At 45.8% G+C, this 27933-nt stretch overlaps 1 protein-coding gene across 20 annotated transcripts in view; it reads left to right on the forward strand.

Annotated features, from left to right (window-relative positions):
* Positions 1–27933, forward strand: part of dtna (dystrobrevin, alpha) — a 254287-nt gene that overhangs the window by 198880 nt on the left and 27474 nt on the right. For 11 of the 20 annotated variants that reach the window (XM_038809269.1, XM_038809287.1, XM_038809272.1 and 8 more), the window contains 7 exons: positions 307–394; positions 3753–3841; positions 6208–6321; positions 11599–11695; positions 12243–12263; positions 15785–15950; positions 16348–16437. In XM_038809269.1, the coding sequence (XP_038665197.1) occupies positions 307–394; positions 3753–3841; positions 6208–6321; positions 11599–11695; positions 12243–12263; positions 15785–15950; positions 16348–16437 (665 nt within the window). The remainder of the gene's footprint in view (positions 1–306; positions 395–3752; positions 3842–6207; positions 6322–11598; positions 11696–12242; positions 12264–15784; positions 15951–16347; positions 16438–27933) is intronic. The other 9 variants (XM_038809268.1, XM_038809270.1, XM_038809280.1 and 6 more) reach the window with 1 other exon arrangement.

Here is a 27933-nt window from a genome sequence, read left to right on the forward strand (position 1 = left end):
ATCTTAACTTTGCAGTAAATACTTTGCTTAAAGTGTTCAAGGGGAGCAAATAATAAATCATTTAGTCCAGTATTATTTTGTCACAAATCTTGCTGCATTCTTTGTACAGAGTGGTTACGATAAGTGCAAGGAAACAATAATTAAATTCCATGTGTAAGTGGGCATTGCCCGCAATGAGTTGAAATAAATATCACTATAACGATATCCAGAAAAATGCATAAGAGCAAATTTCAATTTTAACGAGATTGAGAACTATAAAATGAAGGATCCATTGTGAACTGTTGATGTTTTATCCTTTGTTAATAGTGTCCTTGATAGTCCAAGCCGACTGGACGAAGAACATCGATTGATAGCACGTTATGCAGCACGACTCGCTGCTGAGGCAGCATCTTCAGTGAGTAGTGAACCAAACAAATTTAAAATACTAAATCCGGTTGCAGCTGAACAGCTCAATATTAGTTGCAGCACCACAAATATATTTTTACTGGTACATTTTTACCAGTTCCTTCAAAGCAAGCAATACAATGTAAAGGCCACTTTGTGCATTGTGTCCAGAATCTGCACTCAATTTCATAGCATTCTTAGAATCACAGGATGGTCAGAACACAGGAGACCATTAGGGCTGTTACGCCTACAGCGGATTCCACTCCCCCTACTCTTTCTCTATCGTCTTGCAAATCCATTTTCTTCAGGTACTTATCCAATTCCTGTCTCAAAGTTCTCCACATTTAAAAGCACCACATTTTAATTCCAGATTCTAACCGCTCGTTGTGTAAAAAATGTTTTCTTCTCGTCTCTATCGTTTTGTTTGCCAATTGTTTTATATCAGTGTCCTCTGATTCTGAACCCTTCTGTGAATGGGAACAGCTTGTCTCTATCTATTCTATCCAGACACCTCAGGCTGATTTATAAAGGGCACCAGATTCTCCACCCCTCGCCGGCTAAAATATCAGGAGGTTGCTTGCCGAGGGGAACACTGGCATTTAACAGCAAATCAGAGGCTGACACCTCTCCAGTATGGCAGCGCCACTGGAAACAATGGCCACTGCTGGTACTGCACTCAGGGCTCGAGGCGGATCAGCCCAGCAAATGAGTTGCGGTCATACTGAGTGTCAAGCTAGCAAGCCTGGACAAGGCAGGTGGGAGTTGGGTTTTGAGAGGCCATGGAGGAGGGGAGCTTAGGAGAATAACACCTTTGCGAAGCCCTCTTAAGGGACCATGGAGCCTGCGAAGGGGCATACACTCCTGCCCACTACTGGCATTAATTAGCTACTTAAGGGCCTCAGTTGGATCACTGGGCCACCTAAGACCAGCCCCACTACTGGTAGAATTGCAGTGGGGGCAGGCAGGTGTGTGGTAGTCAGGTTGCTCTCTGGATTTTATGTGCCCAATCGCCATAAAATCTGCCAGTCGGGATGAGTGAAATCAAAGCCCTCAAGATTTTGAATATCTCTCAAATCTCCACTCAACAGCAGAAGGGAAGTCTCCACTATCCATATAACCGAAGACTCTCACCCTGAAGCCATTCTCAGAAATTCTTTCAGAACCCTCTCTACACCCTTCACATAATTCTTAAACCTATAAGAAATTAATGGTGGCACGGTGGCGCAGTGGTTAGCGCTGCTGCCTCACGTTGCTGAAGACCTGGGTTCAATCCTGGCCCGGGGTCACTTTCTGTATGGAGTTTGCACATTCTCCCTGTATCTGCGGGGTCTCATCCCACAATCCAAAGATGTGCAGGGTAGGTGCATTGGCCACGTTAAATTGCCCCTCAATTGGGGGGGGGGGGGGGGGGGGATTTTTAAACTGTAAGAAATTGGAAAAAATCAATTTTAAGGCAATGTGGGACACATCTTAATAATTATTTATCATCTCAAAGAAATTGAATTTATATTACAAATGTCGAAGCGAGAACAGTTTTTGCTAGCCTATGTTGTTGGTCTTTTTTCTTAAAATAACCATTGAATGAAATTATCGCTGCTTTTGGAATAATAATGCTGAACCTTTAAAGATATTGGGTGAGATTTTTGTGGAGTCGGTGAGACACCACATACCTTTAAAAATGGCAGCCCAATATCCATTTCCAAGATTCCCAACCCTATTCCCAGGGTTTCCAATTTTCACCAGGGTCTTTTAAGGGTGCAGACTGGTTCGGGGGTGGTGGCAGGCCTGCACCCTGAATTCCCAAATCGCTCCATTGCCAGGTTAGGCACAGTCCTCCATAATAATTGCGAACAGGGCAAGCTTTTCGAAGAGTTGCTGTTTACTCTGGTGCTGTGAACTATAGTCAGTTTGAGGGAACCTTTTGAAAGGTAAATTCAAAAGATCCTCCCATGCTAAAGGATCCCCCCATCCATTCCCATGATTTCTTATGCCCCCATGTCAATTTTTCTGTTCCCACTCCTGGCCTCAAGGATAAGAATTCAGACCATCATCTGAAGGGTTCGGTTCAATGTGTACAAAACCCAGCTCTAGCTCACCACCATCTCTTTTGGCCCCTCCTCTACTTCTATATTATCAGACTACCTGTCGAATATTCATGCGGAATATGGATAAGCTGTGATTTCTTCCAATTTTAACATTAGGAAAACCACTCATTGGTCTTGGCCCCACCTCAAAGTCTGTGCCCTCACTACCGATTCCCCTCCCATTCCCCAGCCACTGTCTCAGGTTTAACCAGTTCCTAACCTTGTCATCATATTTGGTTGATCTGAGCTTCAAATCCCTCGTCAATCCCATCAAAATGACCACCTATTGCAACATCCTAACATTATCCATCTGCTGTTGAAAGCCTATTCCTTGCCGTTGTCACTTTTCTATACTCAAGTATTCCAATGCTCTCTGGGCCAGCCTCCCATCTCCCACTCTCCGTAATCACTCCTCACCAAGCCTCATTTAAACAAGGCACACTGCACAGAAACAGGCCATTCGGCTCAACTAGGCTATGCTGGTGTATTTGCTCCACTTGAACCTCCTCCCATCTTTCATAACATATTTTATCTAACAGAGATTGTCTCAGGTGTCCAACCCTTCCCAGATCAACTTACCTGATTGCTGGGAACTGTTCCCTTGGGTCATTGGTGGCGGCCGCTTGTCACCCAAAATATGGCTCCCATCGGCTGGCCTACACATCATTCCCACATGATTTGAGCAAAAGCTCAATTCAAATCATTTAATTAAGGTCGGGGAGTTGAAATCCCCCAAGCCCGTGCTGCGGGGAGCCAGAAGGTTTGCCGCTCTCAATTTCATTGGTTCAAGTCTTAAGACCCCAAGTCTCACTTCAAAAACTGCTCTTCAGACAGGTAACAAATTTAAATAAAATTCTTTATAGTCTCAAATGCCTTTCTCAGTGCAGTATTCTTGCCACCTTAGTTTTAATTAAGAGAAGATTAAATCAAATCCCTCTAAACCCTGTTGATGCAAACAGAATACTTTTGAAGATCCATAGTTTTTTCTTCAAAGTAACCTGCATTGTAACGAAAATGGTGTGCTGCCACCACTGCTGACTGAAAAATCTATAGCTAACCCCATATTTTATCCCAGTCTCTGATCTGCAGTTATATAGCAGTGCACTGAGAAATTGAGAATATTTTCACAGTTAGTCCTGTCAAGCAAAGAAAACTGTTTCTTGGTGGTAGATCTGTGAAGGAATACTAATTTTGTGTCCAATGTGAACAAAAGAAAAGTTTCTTCAATTGTCTTTGCAAAAAATAATTGATGCAGCCTAAAATAATTTTTGTTCAATTTTCTAGCAACAGCGTGCGCCCACTGATCTGTCCTCTACCATAGATGCAAATAAACAGCAACGGCAGTTGATTGCCGAACTTGAAAACAAAAATAGGTAAGAAATTAAATCTTGATTTCACCTTTATGTTCCTTTGATTCATTAATTAGTATATTGCACGTGCAATAAGGACACAATGCTAAAAATAATTTGGAGTAATAAGGAAGGATAGCAAGCAGTAAGCTCAAGGTAAGAGAGCTCATGAGGAATAATGATCATAATTTTAATCTGCAAATTTCAGTGAAATGTAAGTAGGGTTGCCAACCCTCCATTGTGCAGCACGGTAGCACAAGTGGATAGCACTGTGGCTTCACAGCGCCAGGGTCCCAGGTTCGATTCCCTGCTGGGTCACTGTCTGTGCGGAGTCTGCACGTTCTCTCCGTCTCTGCATGGGTTTCCTTGTGCTCCGGTTTCCTCCCACAGTCCAAAGACGTGCAGGTTAGGTGGATTGGCCGTGATAAATTGCCCTTTGTGACCAAAAAGGTTAGGTTACGGGGATAGGGTGGAAGTGAGGGCTAAAGTGGGTCGGTGCAGACTCGATTGGCTGAATGGCCTCCTTCTGCACTGTATGTTTTATGTTCTGCTCTGGATTCTCCAGGAATTAAAGAATATGCTTCAGGACAGGGCTGCAAGCAACCCCGGGGAAAATGCAAAGTGTCAAGGAAAAAAAGTTTTTTAAAAAAATACTTTTTGTCTGTTTCTAGCTACTCCTACGAGGAGATCTGCTGTAGTGGTATGTCATACTCGTCTGTCTTGCACTATCCTCACACATCCACTGTAGCTCATTTGCAACCACTCTGCGGTGTCCTTCATCCAGTTTCGGCTAGGTCGACCCTTCTTTCTGCTGTCCTCCACTTTGCCCATCAGAAGAGATCTCGGTAGCTTTTCAGCTCTGATCAAATGGCCAAAAATGCTGACATTTTCTTATCTGGATATCACTTTATAGATTTATTTTTGTTCTTGCAATTTCAGGCACTTCTTCATTGGTCTTGTGGTTTTTTATGTGGAATTTTTAGCATCTAAAGAAGAAGAGTCTTTATTGTCCAGGTTTCTGATGCATAAAGGGAAGCGGATGGAATGTAGCATATTCTGTTTCTTTTCCGTGTTACAGCTTGAATTTTTTTTTTGTTAACACATTCTTAATCTTCACAAAATTGTTTTTGGCTATCTCTATCCTTCTAATTTTGGCACTGCATCTGCCATCTTCTGTTATCATTTATCCTAAATAGACAAAATGATCTACTTGTTCCAGTGTGACACCATCCACTTCAGTCTTCACTCACGTTTCTTCGGATGTATTCCTTTTAACTACCATCGATTTGGTCTGTTTGGTGCTTGTACTCAATCCATATTCTAAACTTCCAGATTTCATTTGATCTACAAGGTTTTGTTGGACATCTTCTGATCCTCGACCAAGTCAACATTTGTTTATTAGTTATTAAATGTTGGATATTGGGGGGGAAAGCCTGTTGACTGACAGTTAAGAATCAGTCAATCAGGTCTTTTCACTTTTTTAATGGCAAAAGAAACTGGTGTTCCATGAGGTTGGGTGTGGCATGTTTATGAGAGCAGGATAGTGGGAGGCTGGAGATCATGTGATGAAACCTTCAGGAATCTGTTGAAACAGGGTTGGCAATGCTACATGAAAGTCAGCCCAGTTCAGATTCATGGGATGGAAAAACATGACAGATTAAGGAATGGAAAAACAGAGGGGGATATTTAAATACAAGATACATAAGTTACAGGTTTAATGCATAACAGGAGTAAATTGGCATATCAAAGTCTGGAGTTCAGTGGACAATTGAGAACTAAGAAAAAGTGAAGTTTAATGGAAAAATATGTTAAATAGAGGGAGAATTAATATTAAAGAGAACATCTTTAAAGATACAATACAGAAGTGAACAATAAAGGGAAATTAGGAGGCAAGATATAAAGTAAGACTGGTAGTCATCTTTGCAGGCTTTTATAGGCACATGAATTCTCTTCCATTGTGAGTTGTGGTGCTTCAGTTTGGGGATTCCCTCTTCAGTGGCAAGCCTTACAGAGGCATTGTCCACCATTTTTTTCTAAGTTAGATGAAGGCTGTGATTATGGCCAAGACATATGGAAAGCTGAAGTAAGAGATGCACTGACACCGATTTGTTAATCTGGAGGATTGGGTTTTGTTCAATAAATTTGAAAGTTTGTGTTTCTCTTAACCTGTGAAAAGCAGGTTTCCATTAATTCTTTAGCTGAGCGGGAAACATGCCAGCAACTGAGTCAAGTTAATATTTCAATGCAGAGATTTGTTGGCTGAAAGATTTCAAGTGCTTTGACTGTAAGTTCTGAATCATTCCAATGGCCTGCTATTTTGTTATCTCATAAGTCCTATATTTATTTGTCTACTTCAATGTAAATCCACAAAATTGTTTGTCTTTTGGCAGAGAAATCCTGCAAGAGATACAGAGACTGAGGCTAGAACATGAGCAGGCATCTCAGCCCACACCCGAGAAGGCACAGCAGAACCCCACCCTCCTAGCAGAACTCCGGATCCTCAGGTAACTAATCGAAAAATAGTGATTTAATTAGAACAGCGATAAGGTCAGTCTCTGTCTGTAGCTCTCCCCACTTTAAAGTTTCCAACCCAACCCTTACTCTGCCCACTTCCTCCACTGCGCCCCCCCCCCCCCCCCCCCCCCTCCGCCCATTCTCACCTCTGCTCCTACAGAAGAAATCAGAGAAAAACATTACATTGGATTTTAGCAGTATTGCTTATTGCACAGTCAGGTTTTGGTGGCATTCTCCACATAGTGTATAGATGGGGTGGCATGGTGGCACCAATTCTCAAAGTCCTCGACCTTTCCTTCAGGCTCCCCTGGGTTGCCATCAACCTTTTGATTTCAGCTTTCACAGTGACAATCCTGTCGCTCTGGTCCATCAACGCCTTTTCTAGCTCTCGGACCGTCTTGCCTTGAGCTTCCAGCTTCTTCCCATTTCCGTCGATCGCAGTTTGCATGGCGGCCAATACCTCCGTCACTGCCACTCTGACCATCATCTGGATCTCCACCTTTATTAGCTACCTCATCACCTTCAGTTTCTTTGTCAGAAACGTTTTCCGTTAAATCACGTCCATTGTTATTGATCTAACATTAATCCATGATTTGCACCATCACGATCAAATCCAAGCAGGATAGACGAGAAACAACCAACGTTTTTATGTGGATGATCAATCAAGTAAACATTAGTGGGGGGGGGGCGATTCTCCAATATTGGGCCCAAGCGTTCGCGCCGTCATGAATGCCGTCACGTTTCATGACGGCACAAACCGGGCCCGATTACGTACGATTCTGGCCTCAACATGGGGTCGGTGTTCAGGGGCCGGCCGCGCCATGAATTAGGCCCGGGGGGGGGGGGGGGGGGGGGGGGGGAGGCCGGCCCGCTGATTGGTGGGCTAGACAGACACCATCGGGGATACCCCCCCCCCCCCGGTCAAGGAGCTCCCCCGCCTCCCCCACAAGCAGGCCGCCCCCAACCATTCCTGCCGGCAGCGACCAGGGGTGAATGGCGCCGGTGGGACTCTGTCGTATCAGAGCGGCCACTCGGCCCATCCGGGCCGGAGAATCGGCGGCCCCGCCAATTCCAGCTGCCCGCGGTCGGCAAACGCCGATTCTCCGCACCTCGGAGAAATACGCGCCGGAGTCGGGACGTCATGGTGCGGATTGCGCCGATTCTCTGGCCTGGCGCGGGGCTCAGAGAATCGCCCCCTGGGTGCTTCCAATGACGGTGATGTGTTGAGCTGTGGCACATCAGATGGCTCTCCTCCAGGCACTTTTAAGTCGATTTTAGCCCGAAAATTTAGACTTATTTCACTCACAATTAATAAAGGGAAAGATGTCTTCAAACGTATTTACACGCTTAGCCCCTTGTTCTGTACACCACAAAAATCTCAATAAAATATTTTAAAAAGAAAGGGAAAGAACAGGAACAACATGCCAGCAAATGGGAGCTTGAGAGGCTGCAGAGATGACAGGAGCCGAGTCGGCGGACCCACGAGGCGAGGGATCCTCGGCCACCCCGGAGAGAGGGAGACCGAAGGCCCGAACGATGCAACCCCCCCACCCCAGCTTGGAGATGGATGGCAGTGGGGGGGGGGACATTACATGGATGTGAGGTTGGAGACGGGCCATGCCCAACACTCCGCAGAGGCGGACTGGTAGCCGAACTAAAAAGGATCAACCAAGCATTTGAGGCCCTCTACCAGGACTGCACACCTCTGAGCCTGCGATGGGGACTCGGGGATGAAACAGTTCCTCGATGGACTGGAGATACCAGTTGTGGGGGATGATAGACGGAGGGAGCTGGAAGCAGCAATACGACTTGGAGAGCCATGGAGACCATCAACTCCATGCAGGCGATAAGGCGCCGGTATTTGATGGGTTCCCAGTAGAATTCTATTTTAAAAATCTGCACCAGCTTTGGCCCCGTACCTTCGGGAGATGTTCGCAGACTCCCTAGCAAGGTGCACTTTGCCTCCCATGCTAACACAGGCTACCATATCACTGACACCCAAGAAAGACAAATGTGGATCATATGGAACAATTTTCACTGCTTGGATGCGAAAATATTCGTGAAAGTCCTGGCCAAGTGACTGGAGGACTGTGTATCAGAGAAGGTTGCAGAGGACCAGACGGGCTTTGTCAAGGATAGACAACTAACTGCGAACATCAGACGGCTGCTGAATGTGAATGTGATACTGACACCATCCGGGGAGAGAACACCAGAAGTGATCGTCTCCCTGGATGCAAAAAAGGCCTTTGACAGAGTCGAATGGAAGTACCTCATCAAGGTATTGGAGTGGTTTAGGCGAGGGACGAGGTTCACCTCGTGGGTGAATTCCTGTACAACGCCCCCAAGGTGAGCGTTTGGACCAACACGTCCAGCTCTGAATACCAGCTCTGAAGGTAGAATTGAAAAGTAGGGAAGTTGTGCTAAGCCTGTATCGAACCTCAATTTGGCCACACTTGGAGTACTGCATGCAGTTCTAGTTGCCACATAATAAAAAGGAACATAGTAAGACTGCAGAGGGCGCAGAGAAGATTTCGCATGCAGTTCTAGTTGCCACATAATAAAAAGGAACATAGTAAGACTGCAGAGGGCGCAGAGAAGATTTCGCATGCAGTTCTAGTTGCCACATAATAAAAAGGAACATAGTAAGACTGCAGAGGGCGCAGAGAAGATTTAAACAATTATGAAGGCAAATGGTATATTGGCTTTCATCGCAAGGGTATGTGAATATATGAGTAAAGATGTTTTTCTGCAATTGTATGGCATCTTGGTGAACAAGTGCTTGGAATATTGTATGCAGTTTGGGTCTCCTTAACAAAGGATGGATGTACTTGCCATAGTGGGACTGCAATGGAGGTTCACCAGACTAATTCCTTGGATGGTGGGATTGTCTTATGAGGATCAAGTTTGGAAATGGATCTGTATTCTCTAGAGTATCAAAGAATTAGAAGTGATCTCATTGAAACTTACAAAATTCTTACAGGGCTCAACAGGGTAGATGTGCATCGGATTTTCCCCTTGGCTGGTGAGTCCAGAACCAGGGATCACAGTCTCAGAATAAGAGGTAGGCCATTTAAGACTGAAATGAGGAGGATTTTTTTCACTTAGTGATTCTTTAGAATTCTCTACCCCAGAGAGTTGTCGAAGCTCAATCATTGAGCATGTTCAAGACAGGAATCAATAGATTTCTGGACTCTGAAGACATCAAGGGATATGGGACTGGCGGGGAAAAATAGTGCCATAGGGAGGCAATGGCATAGTGGTATTGTTACTGGACTAATAATCCGGAGACCCAGGGTAATGCTCTGGGGCCCTGGGTTCGAATCCCATCAGGGCAGATGGTGAAATTTGAATTGAATAAAAATCTGGAATTAAAAGTCTAATGGTCACCATGAAACCATTGTTGTGAAAACGCATCTGATTCACGAATGAAATCTGTCATCCTTAACTGGTCTGGCCTACATGTGACTCCAGGTCCACAGAAATGTGGTGACTCTTAAATGCCCTCAGGGATGGGCAATGGGATGGGCAATGCTGGCCCAGCCAGCGACACCCACATCCCATGAGTGAATAAAGAAACAAAAAATCTAATTGAATGGCGGAGCAGGCTCGATGGACAGACAGGCCTACCTCTGCTCACATTTCCTATGTTCCTACCAGAAACGCTTGGGTATATATATCAGGAAAGGATTGATAGGCTGAGGCTCTGCTCTAAAAACCGGAAAACTGAGGTATGATCTCCTGAAGGTTTTTTAAATCATGAAAGTTTGAGACAGAGTGGATGCAAAGAGCCTAACTACTGACGCCGACGGAAGATCCATGGAGTTCCACGACGTAAAAATTGGCGCCACACCCGCACCGATCCCGCTACCGGTGAGGGGCATATGCTGGCTCCGCGTTGAACACCCGCAGAACACGTGAAAAACATTGGGGGAATCGCCGGGTCTGTTAAGGACACACGCAGGGCTGACAAGCTGCAGCCGCGCATACGCTATATATCCCCGACACTCGCACCCATCGCTCCCGAGAAGATGGTGCCGGTTTTTCTGGACCGCATACCCGTCCAACCCGACTCCACAGCCCACGTCCTGGCCAGCCCCCACTAGCGCCCCAGCCCTGGCAGAAGCCTCCCGGCCAGCGGCACAACTACCGGCAAAGTATGGCGGTGCTGGACACTGTCCGTACGACCTCTCTCTCCGTAGCCACCACGCCAGGTTCATGACTGTTGACGCCACATGTGGACCGCGCCGTCGGGAACTCAGCCCTTCTAAGGCGGAGCATCGCGGGTGGGCCCGATAATGAGATGCGGATACAACGGTGCGCAGCGCATTGATGCCGATTTGGAGGTGGCAGAGCATCGCAACCCGACGTCAAACCGCGCCTGCCACGGTTTCGGCATCGGGAGCTATTCTCCGCCTGATCACCGTTCACGATTTCGGCATCAGAGCATCCCACCCATATATTTCCTACTGTGTAGAAGAGTAAAACTATAATGAACATAGAACATACAGTGCAGAAGGAGGCCATTCGGCCCATTGAGTCTGCACCGACCCACTTAAGCCCTCACTTCCACACTATCCCCGTAACACAATAACACCTCCTAACCTTTTTGGTCACTAAGGGCAATTTATCACGGCCAATCACTAAGGAATCTAATAAGAATTCAGAAGAAACTTCTTTCCCCAAAAGGTTGTGAATGTGGAATTTGCTACCACATGGAGTGACTGAAAAGTATAAAACCATTTAAAGCGAAGCTAAACAAGTGTATGAGGAAGAAATGAATAGATGGTTACAATGGTAGATTTTGATGAGAAACAATGGGAGGTTCGAATGGAGCATAAACATCAGCGTGGATTGGTTGTGCCGTAAATCCTACGCAATCTTATGTTTCATTTTATAATGTGCAATATCATGGAGAATTGGCAAGCATAATACGAAATTTGATTAAAGGCACAAAGTAATTTTGCAAGGTGCTCAATTCTGCTGTTCTGGACCGAGGTAAATGCAGCTGCTTCTGTGACCAAAAAAACAAATGCCAACCTATTGGATCAGAATAAAACCTCGATTGTATCTTCACCTTTACAGCTTTCTGAAAATACCTAATTATTTAAAATAAACTTTGAAGAGTCCGTTGGCACTCCAAGGCACTTTAGCTGACATCAATCTTTGAAAAAGATAGAACAACTTGTTCATGTTGATGAAAAAACTGTCTGACCCTTTAAAAGCTGATGTGTTAAATTAAAAGTTAGTTCTTGGTTTGCACTTCACAGGCAGCGGAAAGATGAGTTAGAACAAAGGATGTCGGCACTGCAAGAAAGCCGCCGAGAATTAATGGTTCAGTTGGAAGGCCTAATGAAGTTATTGAAAGTAAGGCTATTTGTTTTGTAAATTAAAAGCCCAATTAACAAAATGCAACAGATTGATGATATGACTGCAATTATAGTCTCAAACTGGGGTGCCTTGTTTTTCATTTGTTTGTAGTTAAAAGTGTATCACGGTTAAACAATTGTACAATGTGGAAAGTTAGACATTAGCAAGTGTCATTGACATGTGAAGGATGATGGATTTCTTTTCCAGAATTTTTAGCCCTGACTATACTGAGGTTTGGAAGGAGATGTGGGCTGGGAATTTCCTTGGAGCTGCTCCCACTCTGCCACCATAGCTTCATTTTTTTGCCATGCTCTCCTATAATTCATCGAAGAGCAATACTTTATTCAAAATTTTTTGCATCTATATTAACTTCTAATACATTCTGTTGAAACTGTAATTTTGTACATGTTCATTTTCATGTCAATGTACGGAGTACCTGTTGGCTGGGAAACCACACTTTTAAAAATTAATTATGCAGAACATTTAAAGAAACACATGAATATGCATCGTCTAAACAATACTTCATTTTTAAACTTTCAAATAGGAAGAAGAAATGAGGCAGGAAGTAAGTTTCCTGATCCAGCTTTGAGCAATCATTGCATCTTGGGTCTGAACTGAATGTTTTGTTTTGCTCTTTGCCTGTGCTGCGTATAAATGAAAATACATGCTTTTCCTGCAATAAACTGAGTTTGATGTGACAATTGATACTAACGTATCTGAAATTATAAAGCTTGAACTCCTGTTGATATAATTAATGATTTGTAGCTAAACACTTAATTTTGAGAGCATGTGTGTATTGCAAAATTGTATTACTTTCTGTGTTTTGTCTCTGTTTAAAAAGTACAATTATAGGAAAGTATATGTACCTTTACAATGCCATGACTCAATATAGTTTTTTTTTTGACACGTTCTGACTACTATATATTCACAGATCATAAGAACAAAATGAATAGAAGCAGGAGACGCTCATATATCCTTGAGTGTGCTCGGCCATTTAATAAAAACATGGCTAATCCTCAATGTCAACTCCACTTTCCCCGCTTGATTCCTGAATCGTTTGATTCCCATAGTCTAAAATTTTGTCAATCGCAGCCTTGAATATACTCAATATCTGAGCATCCACAGCCTTCTGGGGTTGAGAATTCCAAAGATTTACAACCCGCTTGAGCGAAGAAATTTCTCATCTCTGTTCAAAATGGTCATTTGCTTATGCTGAGACAAGGGCCGGAATTCTTCACTCGTTGGGATTCACTTTTCCCGTCGGGAGCACACCCCGCCAGCGGGTTTCACGATGTCGTGGGATGGTTACAATGGGTTGTGGTGGTATGTTTTGTATAGCTGTCTGCCATTGGTGCAGAACACCAGCTTACCATTGGCCCTGGTCGGTCATGTGCCTCTCGACCGATTGGTTGAGACCAGTCATGTGACGGCTCTCCGATTGGTCGAGAGGCTGAGTTAACCACACCTCCAGATCGAGGTATAAATAGCCAGAACGCCCGGCGGTCGTCCATTTACTGTAGTCGACCACAGGGCTAACTTCTAGCTTATTAAAGCCTAACTTTTGTACAGCAACTCGTCTCGCGTTCGATTGATGGTTCATCAGGGTAATACCATTGACAAGCAATGGGAAGATAAAATCCTGCTGCCAGTGAACTGCACACAGCCGAAAAACACGCAGCTGGGGAACTGGAGAATCACATCTGAGGTGCCTGAATTGCAGTTTCCCCAATCACGGGAAACAACGTCTCTGCATTTAACCTGTTAGATCTTCTCAGAATCTTATTGGCAGGATTCTCCTGTCCCCCAGCCGTGTGTTTCTCTGCGGCACACCATTCGCTGGCAGTGAAATTCTCTCTTCCTGCTGCTTATCAATGGGATTTCCCATTGAAGCCACCTCATGCTGCTTGGAAACCCGCAGGCGGAGGTGCGCTGCCAGTGGGAAAAGGGAATCCCAAAGGCTGGAAAATTCTGGCCTATATTTCTCAATGAGATCAACTCTCTAAGTCCAAAGAGTACAGGCCCATTCTATTCAATCACTGCTTATAGGACAAACCTTTCTTCCAAGGAATTAATCTATTGAACCTTCATTGCAACTCCCTAAGACAAGTAGGTCCTTTCAAAGCTTTGGAAACCAAAATGGTATACAGTACCCTGAATGTGGTCTCACCAAAGCACAATTGCAGCAAGAGCTCCTTACTCTTATACTACAACTCCCTTGCAATAAAGGCCAACAGACTATTTGTATCCTGAATTGCTTATTGTCCCCGCATATTAAGTTTCTGTGTTTCATGTATGACACCTAGCTCCTCCGTCATGAATATTTATTAGCTTCTAATCATTTAAAAATATTCTATTTTTTATTCTTCCTACATGATGCTCCTCCACCTGACACTTTCTTGTACAGCCACTTAACTTGTCTGTATCCTTTACAGTCTCTTGTGTCCACCTTACATCTTATTTTCCCATAGAACTTTGTATCATCAAATTTGGAATCGTTACAGTCGGCCGCTTCATCTAAGTTATTAATAGTCACTGTAAATAGCTGAGGCCCCAGAACTGATATTTGTGGCACTCCACACATAAAACCCTTTCAATATAAACATTTTGTTGCTCGGGCTGAATTTTCAGGGGCGCTATGGTCCCTTGGCTATAAATATGCCCCTCCTGATCCCCTCCTTGGAGGATACACAGGAAAGGAGGCTGGAGAGTGAAACTGGATGCCGATTAAACTCTTGCAGTTTAGGAGACTGAAAATTGTTGGAGAGTTCTCTGTGTTGTGCTTCAAAGACAGCTGGGATGATAATGTAGATGCCAGAAGAAAGCCACTAGATTAATTCCCAATTTAAATCATCTTAGTTATAAAGCTGGACTAAAAGAACTGAGACTTCAGAGAAACATAGGACTGGATTTCCGCAGTTAGGAAAACAATGCAGACCTTTAAAAATGGTAGGCAGGACCTGGATGTGGAAGTCCCTTCCTTACCATCCTTTGAAGAAGTTTTTTTTTAAATAGGACTGCTCGCTGCTGCCTCTCCAAATGTTTTATGGCATGGCCAGTGCATTATCAGGGTTAACTGACTTGATTAATTATTTGAATATGGTGGGTGGGTTGCCGATCTATGCAGGGTGAGCTCGGATGGACAGGAAGGCGATGGTGTGCACACCCACCCTCTTTGTCCCGCCCAGGGTCGGTGCTAGGAATTGCGGGCCCAATTAGAAAAGTGATGGCGGGGCCCCTACTCTACAAAAGTAAAAATTTATGTATGTTTATATTTCTTGTAGTATGCTCGTCTTTAACCAAAAAAAACATTAAATGCTTGATATACTAAAATTTTGAAACTTACTTACCCGGGCGGAAGGATTTGGCGGCGCAGGGCTGAAGGATTTGTCGACGGTAATGCGGTGCGTTCCCCAAAAGTAAAAACTACCCTATAGTTCCTCTTAGAATACAGAAAAGGCTTCAAACGGTAACTCTGTCGCCGCAGGCGCGGGGCCCCCTTAAGGTGCGGGGCCCAATTTGATGAAATTGGTCAAATAGGCTTAAAACCGGCCCTGGTCCCGCCCAAAACACACCTGGCAGGGACATGTAAAGTACTGTCCATTATCACCTCCAAGTCACTCAGTGCCCTGTTATCAGCATACATCATTGTTCCTCGAGTGACATTGGGTAGCAATCCTGGAATGCCCTATCTAATGCCATTGTCGACATATGATCAGCATAAGGTCTGTTGTAGTTGAAACGGAAATAAGCTTTTAATAGGTAACTTTATATTTTAAGATTGAGAATATGAACTGTCCATTGTGGAATATTTATTACACCAGCTGTTGCTGTATGACCCTGTATTGTTGAGTGGAGAATACTGGGTTAAAGTTCAGGTGTCACCACCTATGTAAATTATGTACATTGTTCTCATTCTCTAGTTGTAAAGAAGCTCAATCTTGTATTCTCATGGTGAAGAGGTGATTCTGCTTCTGATTAAACGAATACGAAGTGTAGTTTTGAGATGTTAGCCAAAAGATGTATTTTGTGCAATTGAGATATATATATAATATATATACTGACATAATTATTTTTGTTTATTTTCAGACTCAGGGGGCAGGATCCCCTCGTTCTTCGCCAAGTCACACAATAAGTCGGTCTGTTCCTATTCCAATGCCTATCAGATCAACCTCTGCCTGCTCAACTCCGACCCACACACCTCAGGACTCACTGACAGGGGTTGGAGGAGATGTCCAGGAAGCATTTGCACAGAGTGAGTCATTCTCAGAATTAATGTCGAACGTGAGCTGTGATCTTGAATTCTTGAAAGGATGGTGAAGTGGATTCAGTACTACCATTCAAAAGAGAATTGGATAAATGTGTGAAGGGACAACATTTACTGGGCAATGGGAAAAGTAGAGGGGAGTGGAATTAATTTTGTAGCTCTTTCAAAGACACGATACAAACACCATGCACCTTCTCCTTTTTTGCGGTATTATTCTGCTTCCGTGAATTCATGTTGTAGTATGGCTTTTTTATTTTAGAAGGGAAAACATAACTTGGTATTAAAGCAACTTGGTATTAAAGCTAAATTAAATTGCAGCGTTACTTTAGCCTTATGTGTTGTCATGCACTTTTTAAAAAACTAACATACTCTGCTCTCTTTGTAGGCTCCAGGAGAAATTTGAGAAATGACCTGCTGGTGGCAGCAGACTCTATTACAAACACAATGTCGTCTTTGGTAAAAGAGTTGAATTCCGGTAAGTGATCATAATCAATAAGATCCAATCAGTGATATTATCCTGATACATTAATTTTATAATTAGCCTCGAAGAGAAGCCATTAACCTTTAATGATCTATTTTCCAAACTTCAAACAAGTTGTTAATGGTTTTGGTACCTGGGCCCCTTAATTTACCTGTTCGTCTAATCTCACCGATATTTTCCCACTTAGGTTATACTTCATCTTCATATACATCCAAAGCGTACCACCAAATATTTGTTACATTAAATTGTGTCTCCTATAATTCTGTCAACTAACTTAGTTTCCTGACATCCCTTTTTCAATAACTGCTGTCTGCCGCTAACTATACCTCCTTGCTCAGTATCATCTAGAACCGTGTTCTTCAAACTTTTTTTCCGAGGACCCACTTTTTACCAACTGGCCAACCTTCGGGACCCACGCTGGCTGACCTGAGCAGCCCACTATTTTCTCTTACCTTGTTTGCTACTGATAAAAATGGAGGAAATGGTTTTGGGTCCCTTTGGCCCTCGTACACGCTCCTCCAATGGAACCTGTTGGATGAAGGTGAAGCCTTCCGGTGTCGGAAAGTATGGAGTCTCCATCTGTCCAAAGTTCGGCATTTTGTCCTGTAAAATTTAATCAAATAAAACCCCCCGAACTTGTAAAAAAAAAATGAATAAAATAAATGAAAAATATAAAAATGAATAAAATAATTGAAAAAAATAAAAATTAAAAGAATAAAATGAATAAAAAACCCCCGAACTTGTAAAACAAAAAGCTGCGACCATTGAAAAAAATAGCGGCCGCACTGCGCATGCACGCCCGATCATCGGCGCACAAGCACATAGTTTTGCGCATGCGCGCCAATGATCGCGCACGCATGCGCAATACGGCCAAATTTTTTTTACATGTTCACAGCCATTTTAATGGCCGCTTGCAGCCGCTGTTATTAAAAGCCAGCTGCTGCACGGTGATTTGCGCGATCGGGAGTGCCGTGAAGGACGGCTCCGCGACCCTCCCGACACCAGCTCGTGACCCACCGGCGGGTCGCGCCCCCGAGTTTGAAGAACACTGATCTAGAAAAAGTGAATATATTCCACTCTCTCTTTTTGAATACAGGTCACTTTTTTGTATCTGCTGAAATTCCAATAGGGTAGTTGTGGTAACTTGGGACCACAAAGTAAATAGTCAAATGTGTTGTTTAAAAGGAACTTCTTTATATAAATAAATAACAGAGTTTAACAACAACTCAGCAGAACAGTAGTAACAACAATAACTATGAAAATAGGAGCTCAAGTAAAACATGTCTTGCTCACAGGTCACCCTCTTGCAGATTGAAAATCCCGGCATAGCCCGCAAATGCTCAGAATGTTAAGTTATGGGTTAAAATACATTCCAATTAGTTGTCTCATTTATGTTAAGGACCCAATAATTGACACTGATATGTAAAGGGGCTTCAGGTGGCTGTTGTGTCAGGTGATGTGATGTTAGACTTTTGGGCAGTGTCTGTTGAAGTAAATTAAAGGTGTTTGTGGAAAAGGAGCAGAACCTTTGACTCTTTATACAACAGCAGCTAAACATATAACACAGAACCCTAAACGGACGCCAATAAATTGCATTGGAGAAAGGCTTATGAGAACACTACTCAAAATGACAATCTGTAACAGTGGTAAAAACATGTCATAACTGCTTCTTTTACCAATCACCTTAATTCTGTGCTATCTGATCACCAACCTTTCTGCTATGAAAAGAGAAAGAGGGTAAAATTAGTCATTGATCCCTGGGGCTGCACCACCTGTTATTACCCACTTGAAATGGGCTCCACTGTTGGTTCATACATTTGCTTAGAATTTCACGGATGTACTTTACACTGTCCTGTAAGAAGACATTAAATTCCAGAATTGTCCTTCCACATGTTAAAACATCAAGGGATGGAGATAGTACAGGGAAATGGTTTTCAAATAGAAGGTCAGCTATGATCTCATTGAATGGTGGAGCAGGCTCGAAGGGCTGAATGGCCCACTTGTGCTTCTATTCCTTACATTCTTATAGAACCAACACAAGGTTTACTTCGGTTCCTTTTCTTTCCCAGCCTGGAAACTTTTAATCTCAGAGCTGCCTTTTCCAGTGAGATTTTTGCTCCGGAAATTCTTCCTCTGCAGAAAGTTAGGTAAATCCTCCAGCCACATTTTAAGTCCTCTTTTCAATCCGAATGCAAGCTTCCATCCTGCTTGCGTCTTGCTGCCTATTGCTGTTCTCCAATAGATCTTGTTAGGTTTTAATTTACAGATCTGTGGCTCAGAACATGATGGCCAACTTCTCTTCTTAACATACATAAAAAACCTTCCCAAAAGTTTTTTTCTTAAATGCAGGGTCACGCCATGCGAGTGCGGGAGCAGCTGTGTTTTCACGAGGTCTGGCTCTGCTCATCTTTTAATCCTTTATCTTATCCTAATGCCCATTTTATAATCATCTTTTTTGGGACATATGCCTTGTAATATGTCCCTGGATGATCCTGATTGGAGTTTTGCAATGAGCAGCCGAGTTAAATCGTAAGGAATCCCCATGTGATTGAGGCAGTCGGAGTTGTCTGGCATGGGGTCCAGCTTGCAGTGGTGGTGTTGCTGATGAGTGGGCCTGCGCCTCGGCGGAGCAGTGTGTATTAGGATGAAGTCACCTGTGAGAGTGTTATTCTGGAGGAGGGTCTCGTCTCTGTGTTGCAGTCTTTGGTGCTCACCTTGTGGAACCAAGAGGTATCCTTGGGAGAACGGTAGAAGCACATAAGACAATCTGCATTTGATAGAACACTGTTCCTGGTAAGGGTCTGCCTTCAGTTTGTTCAGATCCTGTTGCAGGTTGTATCGCATATTCTGACGGATTTGTGTTTAAGGGGCCGGACAATGAGTGTCCGTGTGTTCGGGCCTTTGGCAGGAAATGAGAGGCAAATTCTTGATTGAGTTTAAAGATTCACCGCCATGCTTTAATAATCCTGATTTGTTGGGAGGTGTTGAAGGCACTGATTATAATCCAAACATGTAGCTGCTGATCCTCTCTGTGTAATTGTATGGAATGATGTTGGTTCTGTATTGGGCCTGAGACTGGGGTTAAGTTGCTTGATGTGGTATATATGCAATATTCCTTTGGAACTGGAGTTCTCACAAATTTTCTTTGTATTTTTTTCTTTTTAAGGGTGGGCATAGAGAATCCATCTTTGGATAGGGGTACAGACGGGTCTGGTACCTACGGGAATGATGTAGCGGTGTGACATTGGTGCCTCTGGCGCGGCTGGATTAGCGGGAGATGTATGTTAGTGCGTACTTGAACATAGCGTGAAAAATATATCCTGAACTCTTATGGCAATCTCCGCCCCTTCACAAACCCATCTGATCTTTCCTTTTCACCTCCGGGAGGCTCCAGTCTTAAAGCCAACATCTTGGCCAGCAATTTGGCATCTACATTCAAGCGGGAGATCGGATGGTCTGACCCACACTCTGTGGGGTGTTTGTCCCTCTTCAAGAGTAGCGAGACGGAGGCCTGTCCCAATATCCCCGGGAGATTGCCCCGCTCCAAGGAGAGTCCGAACATGCCCAGCAACAGTGGACCCAACTGATCCAAGAACTTTTTACCAAACTCCACCGGGAACGCATCCAGCCCTGGTGCCTTCCCTTATTGTATCTTTTCAATGCTCCCTGGATCGCTTCCAAACAAAGCGAGGCTTCCAACTCCATCCGCAGCTCCTCCCTAACCTTGGGGAAATTCCAAACCCCCAAAAACTCAGCCATTCCTTGTCCATCTTTTGGTGGCTCCGACAGATATAACTTCTCGTAATAAGCCTTGAACACCATTCACCTTCATTGGATCGGAGGCCAACTTACCCTCCCGGTCCTTAACCAGAACAGTCTCCCTATCTGCCTCCTACCATCTTAATAGATGTGCCAAGAGCCTCCTCCCCATACTCAAACTGCCCCTTTTGCCCGACTCAACTGCCGCATCGCTTTGCCCAGTGACATCAAGGTGAACTCCTGCAGTTACCTCCTGCACACCAACAGTTCAAGGGTCGGATCCCTTACATATCTATGATCCATGCTTCAAATCCTATCCACCAATTTCCATCACTCCTCTAGCTTCCATGTCCGCATGTGCCTTAACTGTTATAATCTCTCCCCGATCACCACTTTCAATGCCCCCACAGGATCGAGGGTGAAACTTCCCCCTTATCATTATATGTAATGTACTCCTGTGTGGCACTCGAGACCTTCACACAGACCCCCAAGGCTGACAACAATCCTCCATCTAACTGCCAACACCTGCAGCATTCTTGACTCACTTCCAGCACCAGGTCCATCCAATGCAGGCCATGATCCGAGATCACTACCATGAAGTTATCGGCCACCCTAACCCCCAACCAGCAGAGCTTAACTCACAAGGAAGAAATCAATCAGTGAATATGCTTTGTCTACTGTGGAGAAGAATGAGAACTCCCTCTCCCCTGGGTGCATGAACCTCCACTGGTCTGCCCCTCCCTCCTCCTCCATGAACACGGACAATACTCTTGACATCCCCCCCGCAGACAATGATTTCAGCCTGGATCGATCCACCTTTGGGTCCAGCACAAAGTTGATATCACTCCCCCATAATAAGCGAGCGAGTGTCCAGGTCAAGCACCGCCACCACAAACCGCTTTGTGAATGACATATCGTGCCAATTTGCGGTATGCGCACACACACAAACACACACACCCGGACACCTTCCCATGTGGAAACGAACCCACTTGTTGATGAGGATCTCCATCTCTCAGGCCCTACTGTCCAAGCCGGGTGGAAAATCTGGCTCACCCAGGCCATCCGGAGCCTGATCTGGGTCTCGTTCCTGCATGTGTGTCTCTTGTTAAAACACCACGTCGACTTCCTGACCCGTTAGGTGGACAAAAATCCTTACTCTTTTAACCTGCCCCCCAGGCCCCACATGTTCCAGGTGACCAGCCATGTTAGTGCTTCACAATCCCCCCCCCGCAACCCACAACTTCGAGTCAACCATTACCACTGGGGTAGGCCATTGAGCCTCGTCTAACTGACCTGACGAGTGGCAGTCTCACCCTTTACATCCCTCCCGTTAACTAGCTTAACTCCTAGAGCTGGCCAGGTAACCGACACCCCCCCCCCCCTCCCCCCAGCTACTACCTCTAAACACCATTAAACGTAAGGCCTCTGATCCCCGACCCCCACCAATGTCCCTCGTATTGCCATCCCCATGAACCTAATCTCGTAGAGAAAAAAGAGAAAACAAAATCTTCCCCTTCATGAACAAATGAGCAACATGGCACAAAGAGCACAACAAACAAAACCCACAATATTGCAATATTTACAATTACCACAGCCCAGCTTGGACTGAAAGACAAAACCACCCGCCAACCCTCCTCAAATCACTCCCAGTCCCTGTTCCTTGATGAAGGCCTCGGCCTACTCCGATGAGTGAAGTAATTGTTCTTTGAATCTAACATGACACATGGCTTCGCTGGATACACCACCCCAAACCGCACAGTGTTTCTGTACAGTGCCGCCTTCACCCTGTTGAAGTCTGCCCTCCTTTTCACCAATTCGGTACCAATGCCTTGGTACATGCGCACCATGTTGCCGTTCCAACGTTGCTTAACCCACTCTAGGACCCATTCCTTCCTCTGGTAGATTTGAAACCGAACGATCACTGCATGTGGTGGCACGTCCAGCCTCGGTGTCTGTCGCACGGTTTCATGCACCTCGCCCTGTTCTCCATAACATCTATCTTGACTTTCAGGCCCTTGTTATCATCCGGCAGAATCTGCATTTCAGCCTCTAACAAAACCAGTCGGTCTTTGTGATTCGACAGGGCCTCCTCAACACTCTTTAATGTCACACCCTGCTCTCTCACAGCCCTGACAGTTGTGCCAAACTCTCCTGGAGCGGGCCTAATGACTCGTAGATGGTGGATTTGAATGACTCCATCAGTTCCCTGCCATGCCATTCAAATCTACCATCCATCCAATTTCCGAACTTTCCCAGCTCCTACGCCATCGCCCTGTCAGAGTTTCCAACGTGACAGGTGCAGATGCTTCCTCCGTCATCTTGTCTCCCTCATGTTCTTTTACCAGGCTCCTAACCTGGGATTTCTTCCCTGCAGCATTCTTCACCACCGCTTTTGACATCCCCCCCAGCAACTTAACCGTCCTCCCTGCCAAGCTACCGAGTTAAAACCCAAAACTTTCCCGACAAAACGGGTGAAAAGGACGGAAATATCAGGGCCTTTGAGGGAGCCACCTTTTGCACGACCTCCCTCCTACATACCGCACCGGACCACCGTAGCAGCGTTGGCCTCGGTGCCGCACATTACCGGCACAATCCCCTGCATCTGTAGCCATTGGGGTTCCTCCAATCGGCTATGAACCCACCGGAGTGTCACTGACATCCCTCTCTGAATTTCACGGTCACACCCTCGCACCTGTATCAGCTCCGGGATAGCGGCTCGTCACCTGACTGGACCTGGCTGGGTCCTGGGATCCAGCAAACGCCCGACTGCTGTCCTTCCTGAACGTTCCTGCTTCCACCTGATGTACATCAGCAACTGTGTGGTGCTTACCAGATTGTGCCCAGAAGCCTGACCACTACTTTCGGCCATTACGGTGTGTGTCCATGTGCTGGTGGAGGGTGGGGATTATGACGCATCAACAGTGGCATCCTCTGAGCTCCCCTCCAGGGTGTTCTCTTGGGAGACGGCGGGCCACCCTGAATGGGCCAGCACAACCGGCTGGAGATCCTGCAGGAGAATAGATATGTGGTCATTGAGAGGGAAAGATCATCATGCTGGCATGTAGAACTCACGTGTAAAAGGTTATCTGGGTGGGGGCCGGTGGGAACCCACCTCTGCGGCGTAGGCCTATCTCGATGTTGATGACCGATCTATACTCGGCCATCCCCATGACCTCCAGGGCTCATTCCTCAGGGGGTGAGGATTCTGATGTCTGGCACACTGTTGTCCGTCCGGGCCCTCTACCGTCTGTTGTGAGCCAACTACTCCTGTGGGGACACAAAGGGGGCATTGTGAGCCACATGCTGCATGCATCACGGGGAGGGGGCATGGCAGGGGACATGCGTGGGTATCACTGGGCAAGGGTGGAGTATGCTGGTGGGTGCCAGGGTACTCTCTGGCATAGTACTGTGCTGGGGCGGGGTGTCCAAGTGCAGGGTCGTTGGTGGGGAGCAAACACAGGTTGCGGGGGGTACAGTGGACAGGTGTCAGGGGTCATTGTCAACTCACCAGTGCAGCACGGTGGGGGTCGTTTAGCTTCTTGCGGCACTGGGTGGCGATGCTCCTGGTAACACTCCCCACACTGACAACCATTGCCTCCCAGGTGGCACTGGCTGTCAGTGGCTGACCTTCCGGACCCCTCGGAGGAACAGGGTATTCTGTTAGAACTTCACAGCCTCCATCAGTCGGACCAGGGTGGCATCTCTGAATCATGGACTTACTCTGCGAGGTGGCATTGCAGCGTGCTGTCTGGGGTTTGCTTTGCTGGATCAGCTTAAAAGGTGCTTCCCCCTTGTTAGTGGGGAGCTGCTGAGCATAGTCCCAGCGAGTCAGTTGATGGGACAGTCTTTTCCTATGTGAAGCCTGTGGGGAGTCATTATGTAACCTAATTAATGTCAGATACCGGAGACGGTCTCACCAGGTTGGCCATCGGGAAACACCCGGCTGGTCCACTCGCTACTGCACTTAGAAACTTTTCAGTTAGATTGCGCCCATCATTTTTTTAAAAGGAGAGAGCGATTATTTAGTGTGTGGTTTACGCATCAGGGAAAATTCAAGATCAGATCAATTCACTGCAAGGCAATCCTATGGAATTGCAGGAGTAATGGGAGATGGCATTCATCACCAAAAAATACTATAATGTATGTGTGGTGAATGTGATTCACACCGGATTATAACCTGTATATACATGTGTCTATATTGTAAGTGCAGTAGCACTATCTGACCTCCAGGGGGAGTAGCTCTGGGAATGCTTGAGAGTTGTACGGGGCTTCTACCTTGGCTCCGCCCAGGACTCCTCCCCCGGGAGCTGCTGTATACAGATCAGTGCCACAGGGTCAGCCGGCCAGTTCACCGAAAGTTCAATGGCTAACAGGCTGGCTCTGTTGTAAGTATATTAAAACCGCTATTCCAATCCTACAAGCATGTGTCTGTAGAATTGTTGGTTCCAACAGTATGCGACTAACAAAAAGAATCCACCCCCAGATTACTTTAAGTTCTGCAGTCAATTTCTCCCGCAAGCAGATAACACAACCTTACCTAGGTGTCCATCTTAAAAACCTTCAATGGAGATTCCCCATTCAGCAGATAACATCCAAAGCAAACAGGGATCTTGGATTTCTGGGGAGGAATATTTGGGATTGCGAAAGTTATAACTTACCAAGCATTTGTTTGTCCAATCCTAGAGTACGAAAGTTGTTTCTGGAAACTTTATGTGGTGAGAGATTTAAATAAGATTGAAGCAATCCAAAGATGAATCAGTATAGGAAATACACAAGTGTGACATCCTTTATCAAAGATTTGAAATGGGAATCATTGCAGCAAAGGAGGGAGAAAAGTCGACTGGCCATGTTCTATCAAATATGGAATGGTGCATTGAGATTTGACAAAAGTGTGTAGCCACTGCCCTCGGCAATGACAAAACATGAGGTAGTCGTCTACACCAGCTACAAAAGCCATTTGTTTCCAAGGCAGTGTATCAATAATCTTTCTTCCCAAGGGCAGTCGGACAGTGGAACAAGCTGGCAAAGGAAATGGTCACAGTTTCATCACTTGAAACCTTCAAGACCCATCTCAAGATTATTCTCATTTATAAGTATTTTATTATCAGGACTACCATTTAAGCAAGCCATGTCTGGTTTAACCAGTGCTAACCATATATGTTGGTGGAATACAGGTGTTAATCTGAGATGCCAACACAACCAAAGCAGAATAAGACATTATCAACAACTTTCTGGGATTTTGGAAACTCACAGTTTATCCACTATGAGCACATTAGCTGCTGCTGTTAGAACATAAAACATAGAAAATACAGCACAGAACAGGCCCTTTGGCCCACTATGTTGTGCCGAATTTTTGTCCTAGATTAAGAACAAATTAATCTACACCCCATCATTCTATCGTAATCCATGTACCTATCCAAGAGCTGCTAGAAGGTCCCTAATATTTCAGACTCAACTACTTCCACAGGCAGTGCATTCCATGCCCCCACTACTCTCTGGGTAAAGAACATGGGCGATATTCTCCGCTCCCGATAAAAATCGGGATGGCCGTCGTGAAATCGGCCGAGCTTCACGACAGCCCGATACGGCCCCGCTCCCGAGCTATTCACGCCCCGGAAATGGGCTAGGAGCGGGGCCGCAGGTGTCACGCGTCAAATGACGCGCAAAGGCTGCGACTCCCGAATGATGCCGCTCCGCGTCGTAAAAAGGCATGAGCTGCCCCCCTCTCTCTCCCTCTCCCTCCCTCCCCCCCCTTCTCCTTCTCCCCCCTTCTCCTTCTCCCCCCCCCCACCCCCCTTCCCCCCACTCCCTCCCTCTGTCTCTCTCTCTCCCTCCCTATCTCTCACCCTCTCCCTCCTCCCCCCCTCCTTCTCCTTCTCCCCCCCCCCCCTCCTTCTCTCTCTCTCTCTCTCCCTCTCTCCCTCTCCCTCTCCCTCTCCCTCTCCCTCTCCCTCTCCCTCTCTCTACCTCCCTCCCTCCCTTCTCCTTCTCCCCCCCACCCCCTTCCCCCCCACTCTCTCTCTCTCTCTCTCTCCTCTCTCTCCCTCCCTCCCTCCCTCCCTCCCTCCCCTCCCTTCTCCTTCTCCCCCACTCCCTCCTTCCCTCTCTCTCTCTCTCTCCTTTCTCTCTCTCTCTCCTCTCTCTCCTTCCCTCTCTCTCTCTCTCTCTCTCCTCCCTCTCTCTCTCTCTCTCTCTCTCTCCTTCCCTCTCTCTCTCTCTCTCCTTCCCCCCTCTCTCTCCCTCACCCTTCTCCTTCTCTCCCATTCTCCTTCTCCCCCCCCCCCCCGCCGCCCTCTGTTCGCTGCGTTCTCCGGGATGCCAGCCCCGGTTTGCTCACAGTCCAGCGGTCCATTCACCTCCTCGTCATCAGCTCGACTGGCTGACGAATTTGAAAAGCAGGTGTGTCAGCTGGCGTACTCAATTTGCATGCCGACTTCGGCCCATCTGGGCCGGAGAATAGCGGGAGGCCGGTTTTGGCCGTTTCGGGCAATTTGACGGGGTTATTCGCGGGAAAGGCGGTCGGAAAAATTTGCACGTTGGGGAGAATAGCGGGAGCGTGTCGGAACGGCGTCGCGGGAAAAAATGGCACGTCCCGCTATTCTCCACACCGGCGTGAGTCCGAGAATTCCGCCCCCTATCTCTGACTCCCCACCTATATCTTTCACCATTCACCTTAAATTTATGTCCCCTTGAAAAAGTCCCTGACTGTCTACTCTATCTATTCCCCTGATCATATAAACCTCTGTCAAGTCTCACCTCATCCTTCTCCGTTCTAATGAGAAAAGGTCGAGCACCCTCAACCTTTCCTCGTAAGTCCTACTCTCCATTCCAGGCAACATCCTAGTAAATCTCCTTTGCACCTTTTCCAAAGCTTCCACATCCTTCCTAAAACGAGGCGACCAGAACTGCACACAGTACTCCAAATGTGGCCTTACCAAGGTTTTGTACAACTGCATCATCACTTCACGGCTCTTAAATTCAATCCCTCTGCTAATGAACGCTAGCACACCATAGGCCTACTTCACAGCTCTATCCACTTGAGTGGCAACTTTCAAAGATCTATGAACATAGACCCCAATATCTCTGCTCCTCCACAATGCGAAGAACCCTACCATTAACCCTGTATTCTGCATTCATATTTGTCCTTCCAAAATGGACAACCTCACACTTTTCAGGGCTAAACTCCATCTGCTACTTCTCAGCCCAGCTCTGCATCCTATCTATGTCTCTTTGCAGCCGACAACAGCCTTCCTCACTATCCACAACTCCACCAATCATCGAATCGTCTGCAAATTTTCTGACCTACTTTTCAACTCCCTCATCCAAGTCATTAATGAAAAATCACAAACAGCAGAGGACCCAGAACTGATCCCTGCGGTATGCCACTGGTAACTGGGCTCCAGGCTGAATATTTGCCATCCACCACCACTCTCTGACTTCTATCAGTTAACCAGTTCGTTATCCAACTGGCCAAGTTTCCCACTATCCGATGCCTCCTTAAATGTAAAGGCCTTGCAACATCTTCTCAGTAAAACAGTCTGAGCCCCTGTTAATCTCTAAGAATCAAACCACCCAGGCTTGCTATCAGGCAGATTTTCAAATAGATCACATGACTCAATTGTTTTACTTTAAAGACACCATCCCAAAACTTAACTAACTTCTAAAACTCATTATTGTAAAACCAACATTGGCCCATCGACATCTGGCAATAGGATTGTCTCCGCCTGTATG

The sequence above is a fragment of the Scyliorhinus canicula genome, chromosome 10 (genome assembly GCF_902713615.1).
Source record: "Scyliorhinus canicula chromosome 10, sScyCan1.1, whole genome shotgun sequence".
Taxonomy (NCBI): Eukaryota; Metazoa; Chordata; class Chondrichthyes; order Carcharhiniformes; family Scyliorhinidae; genus Scyliorhinus; species Scyliorhinus canicula.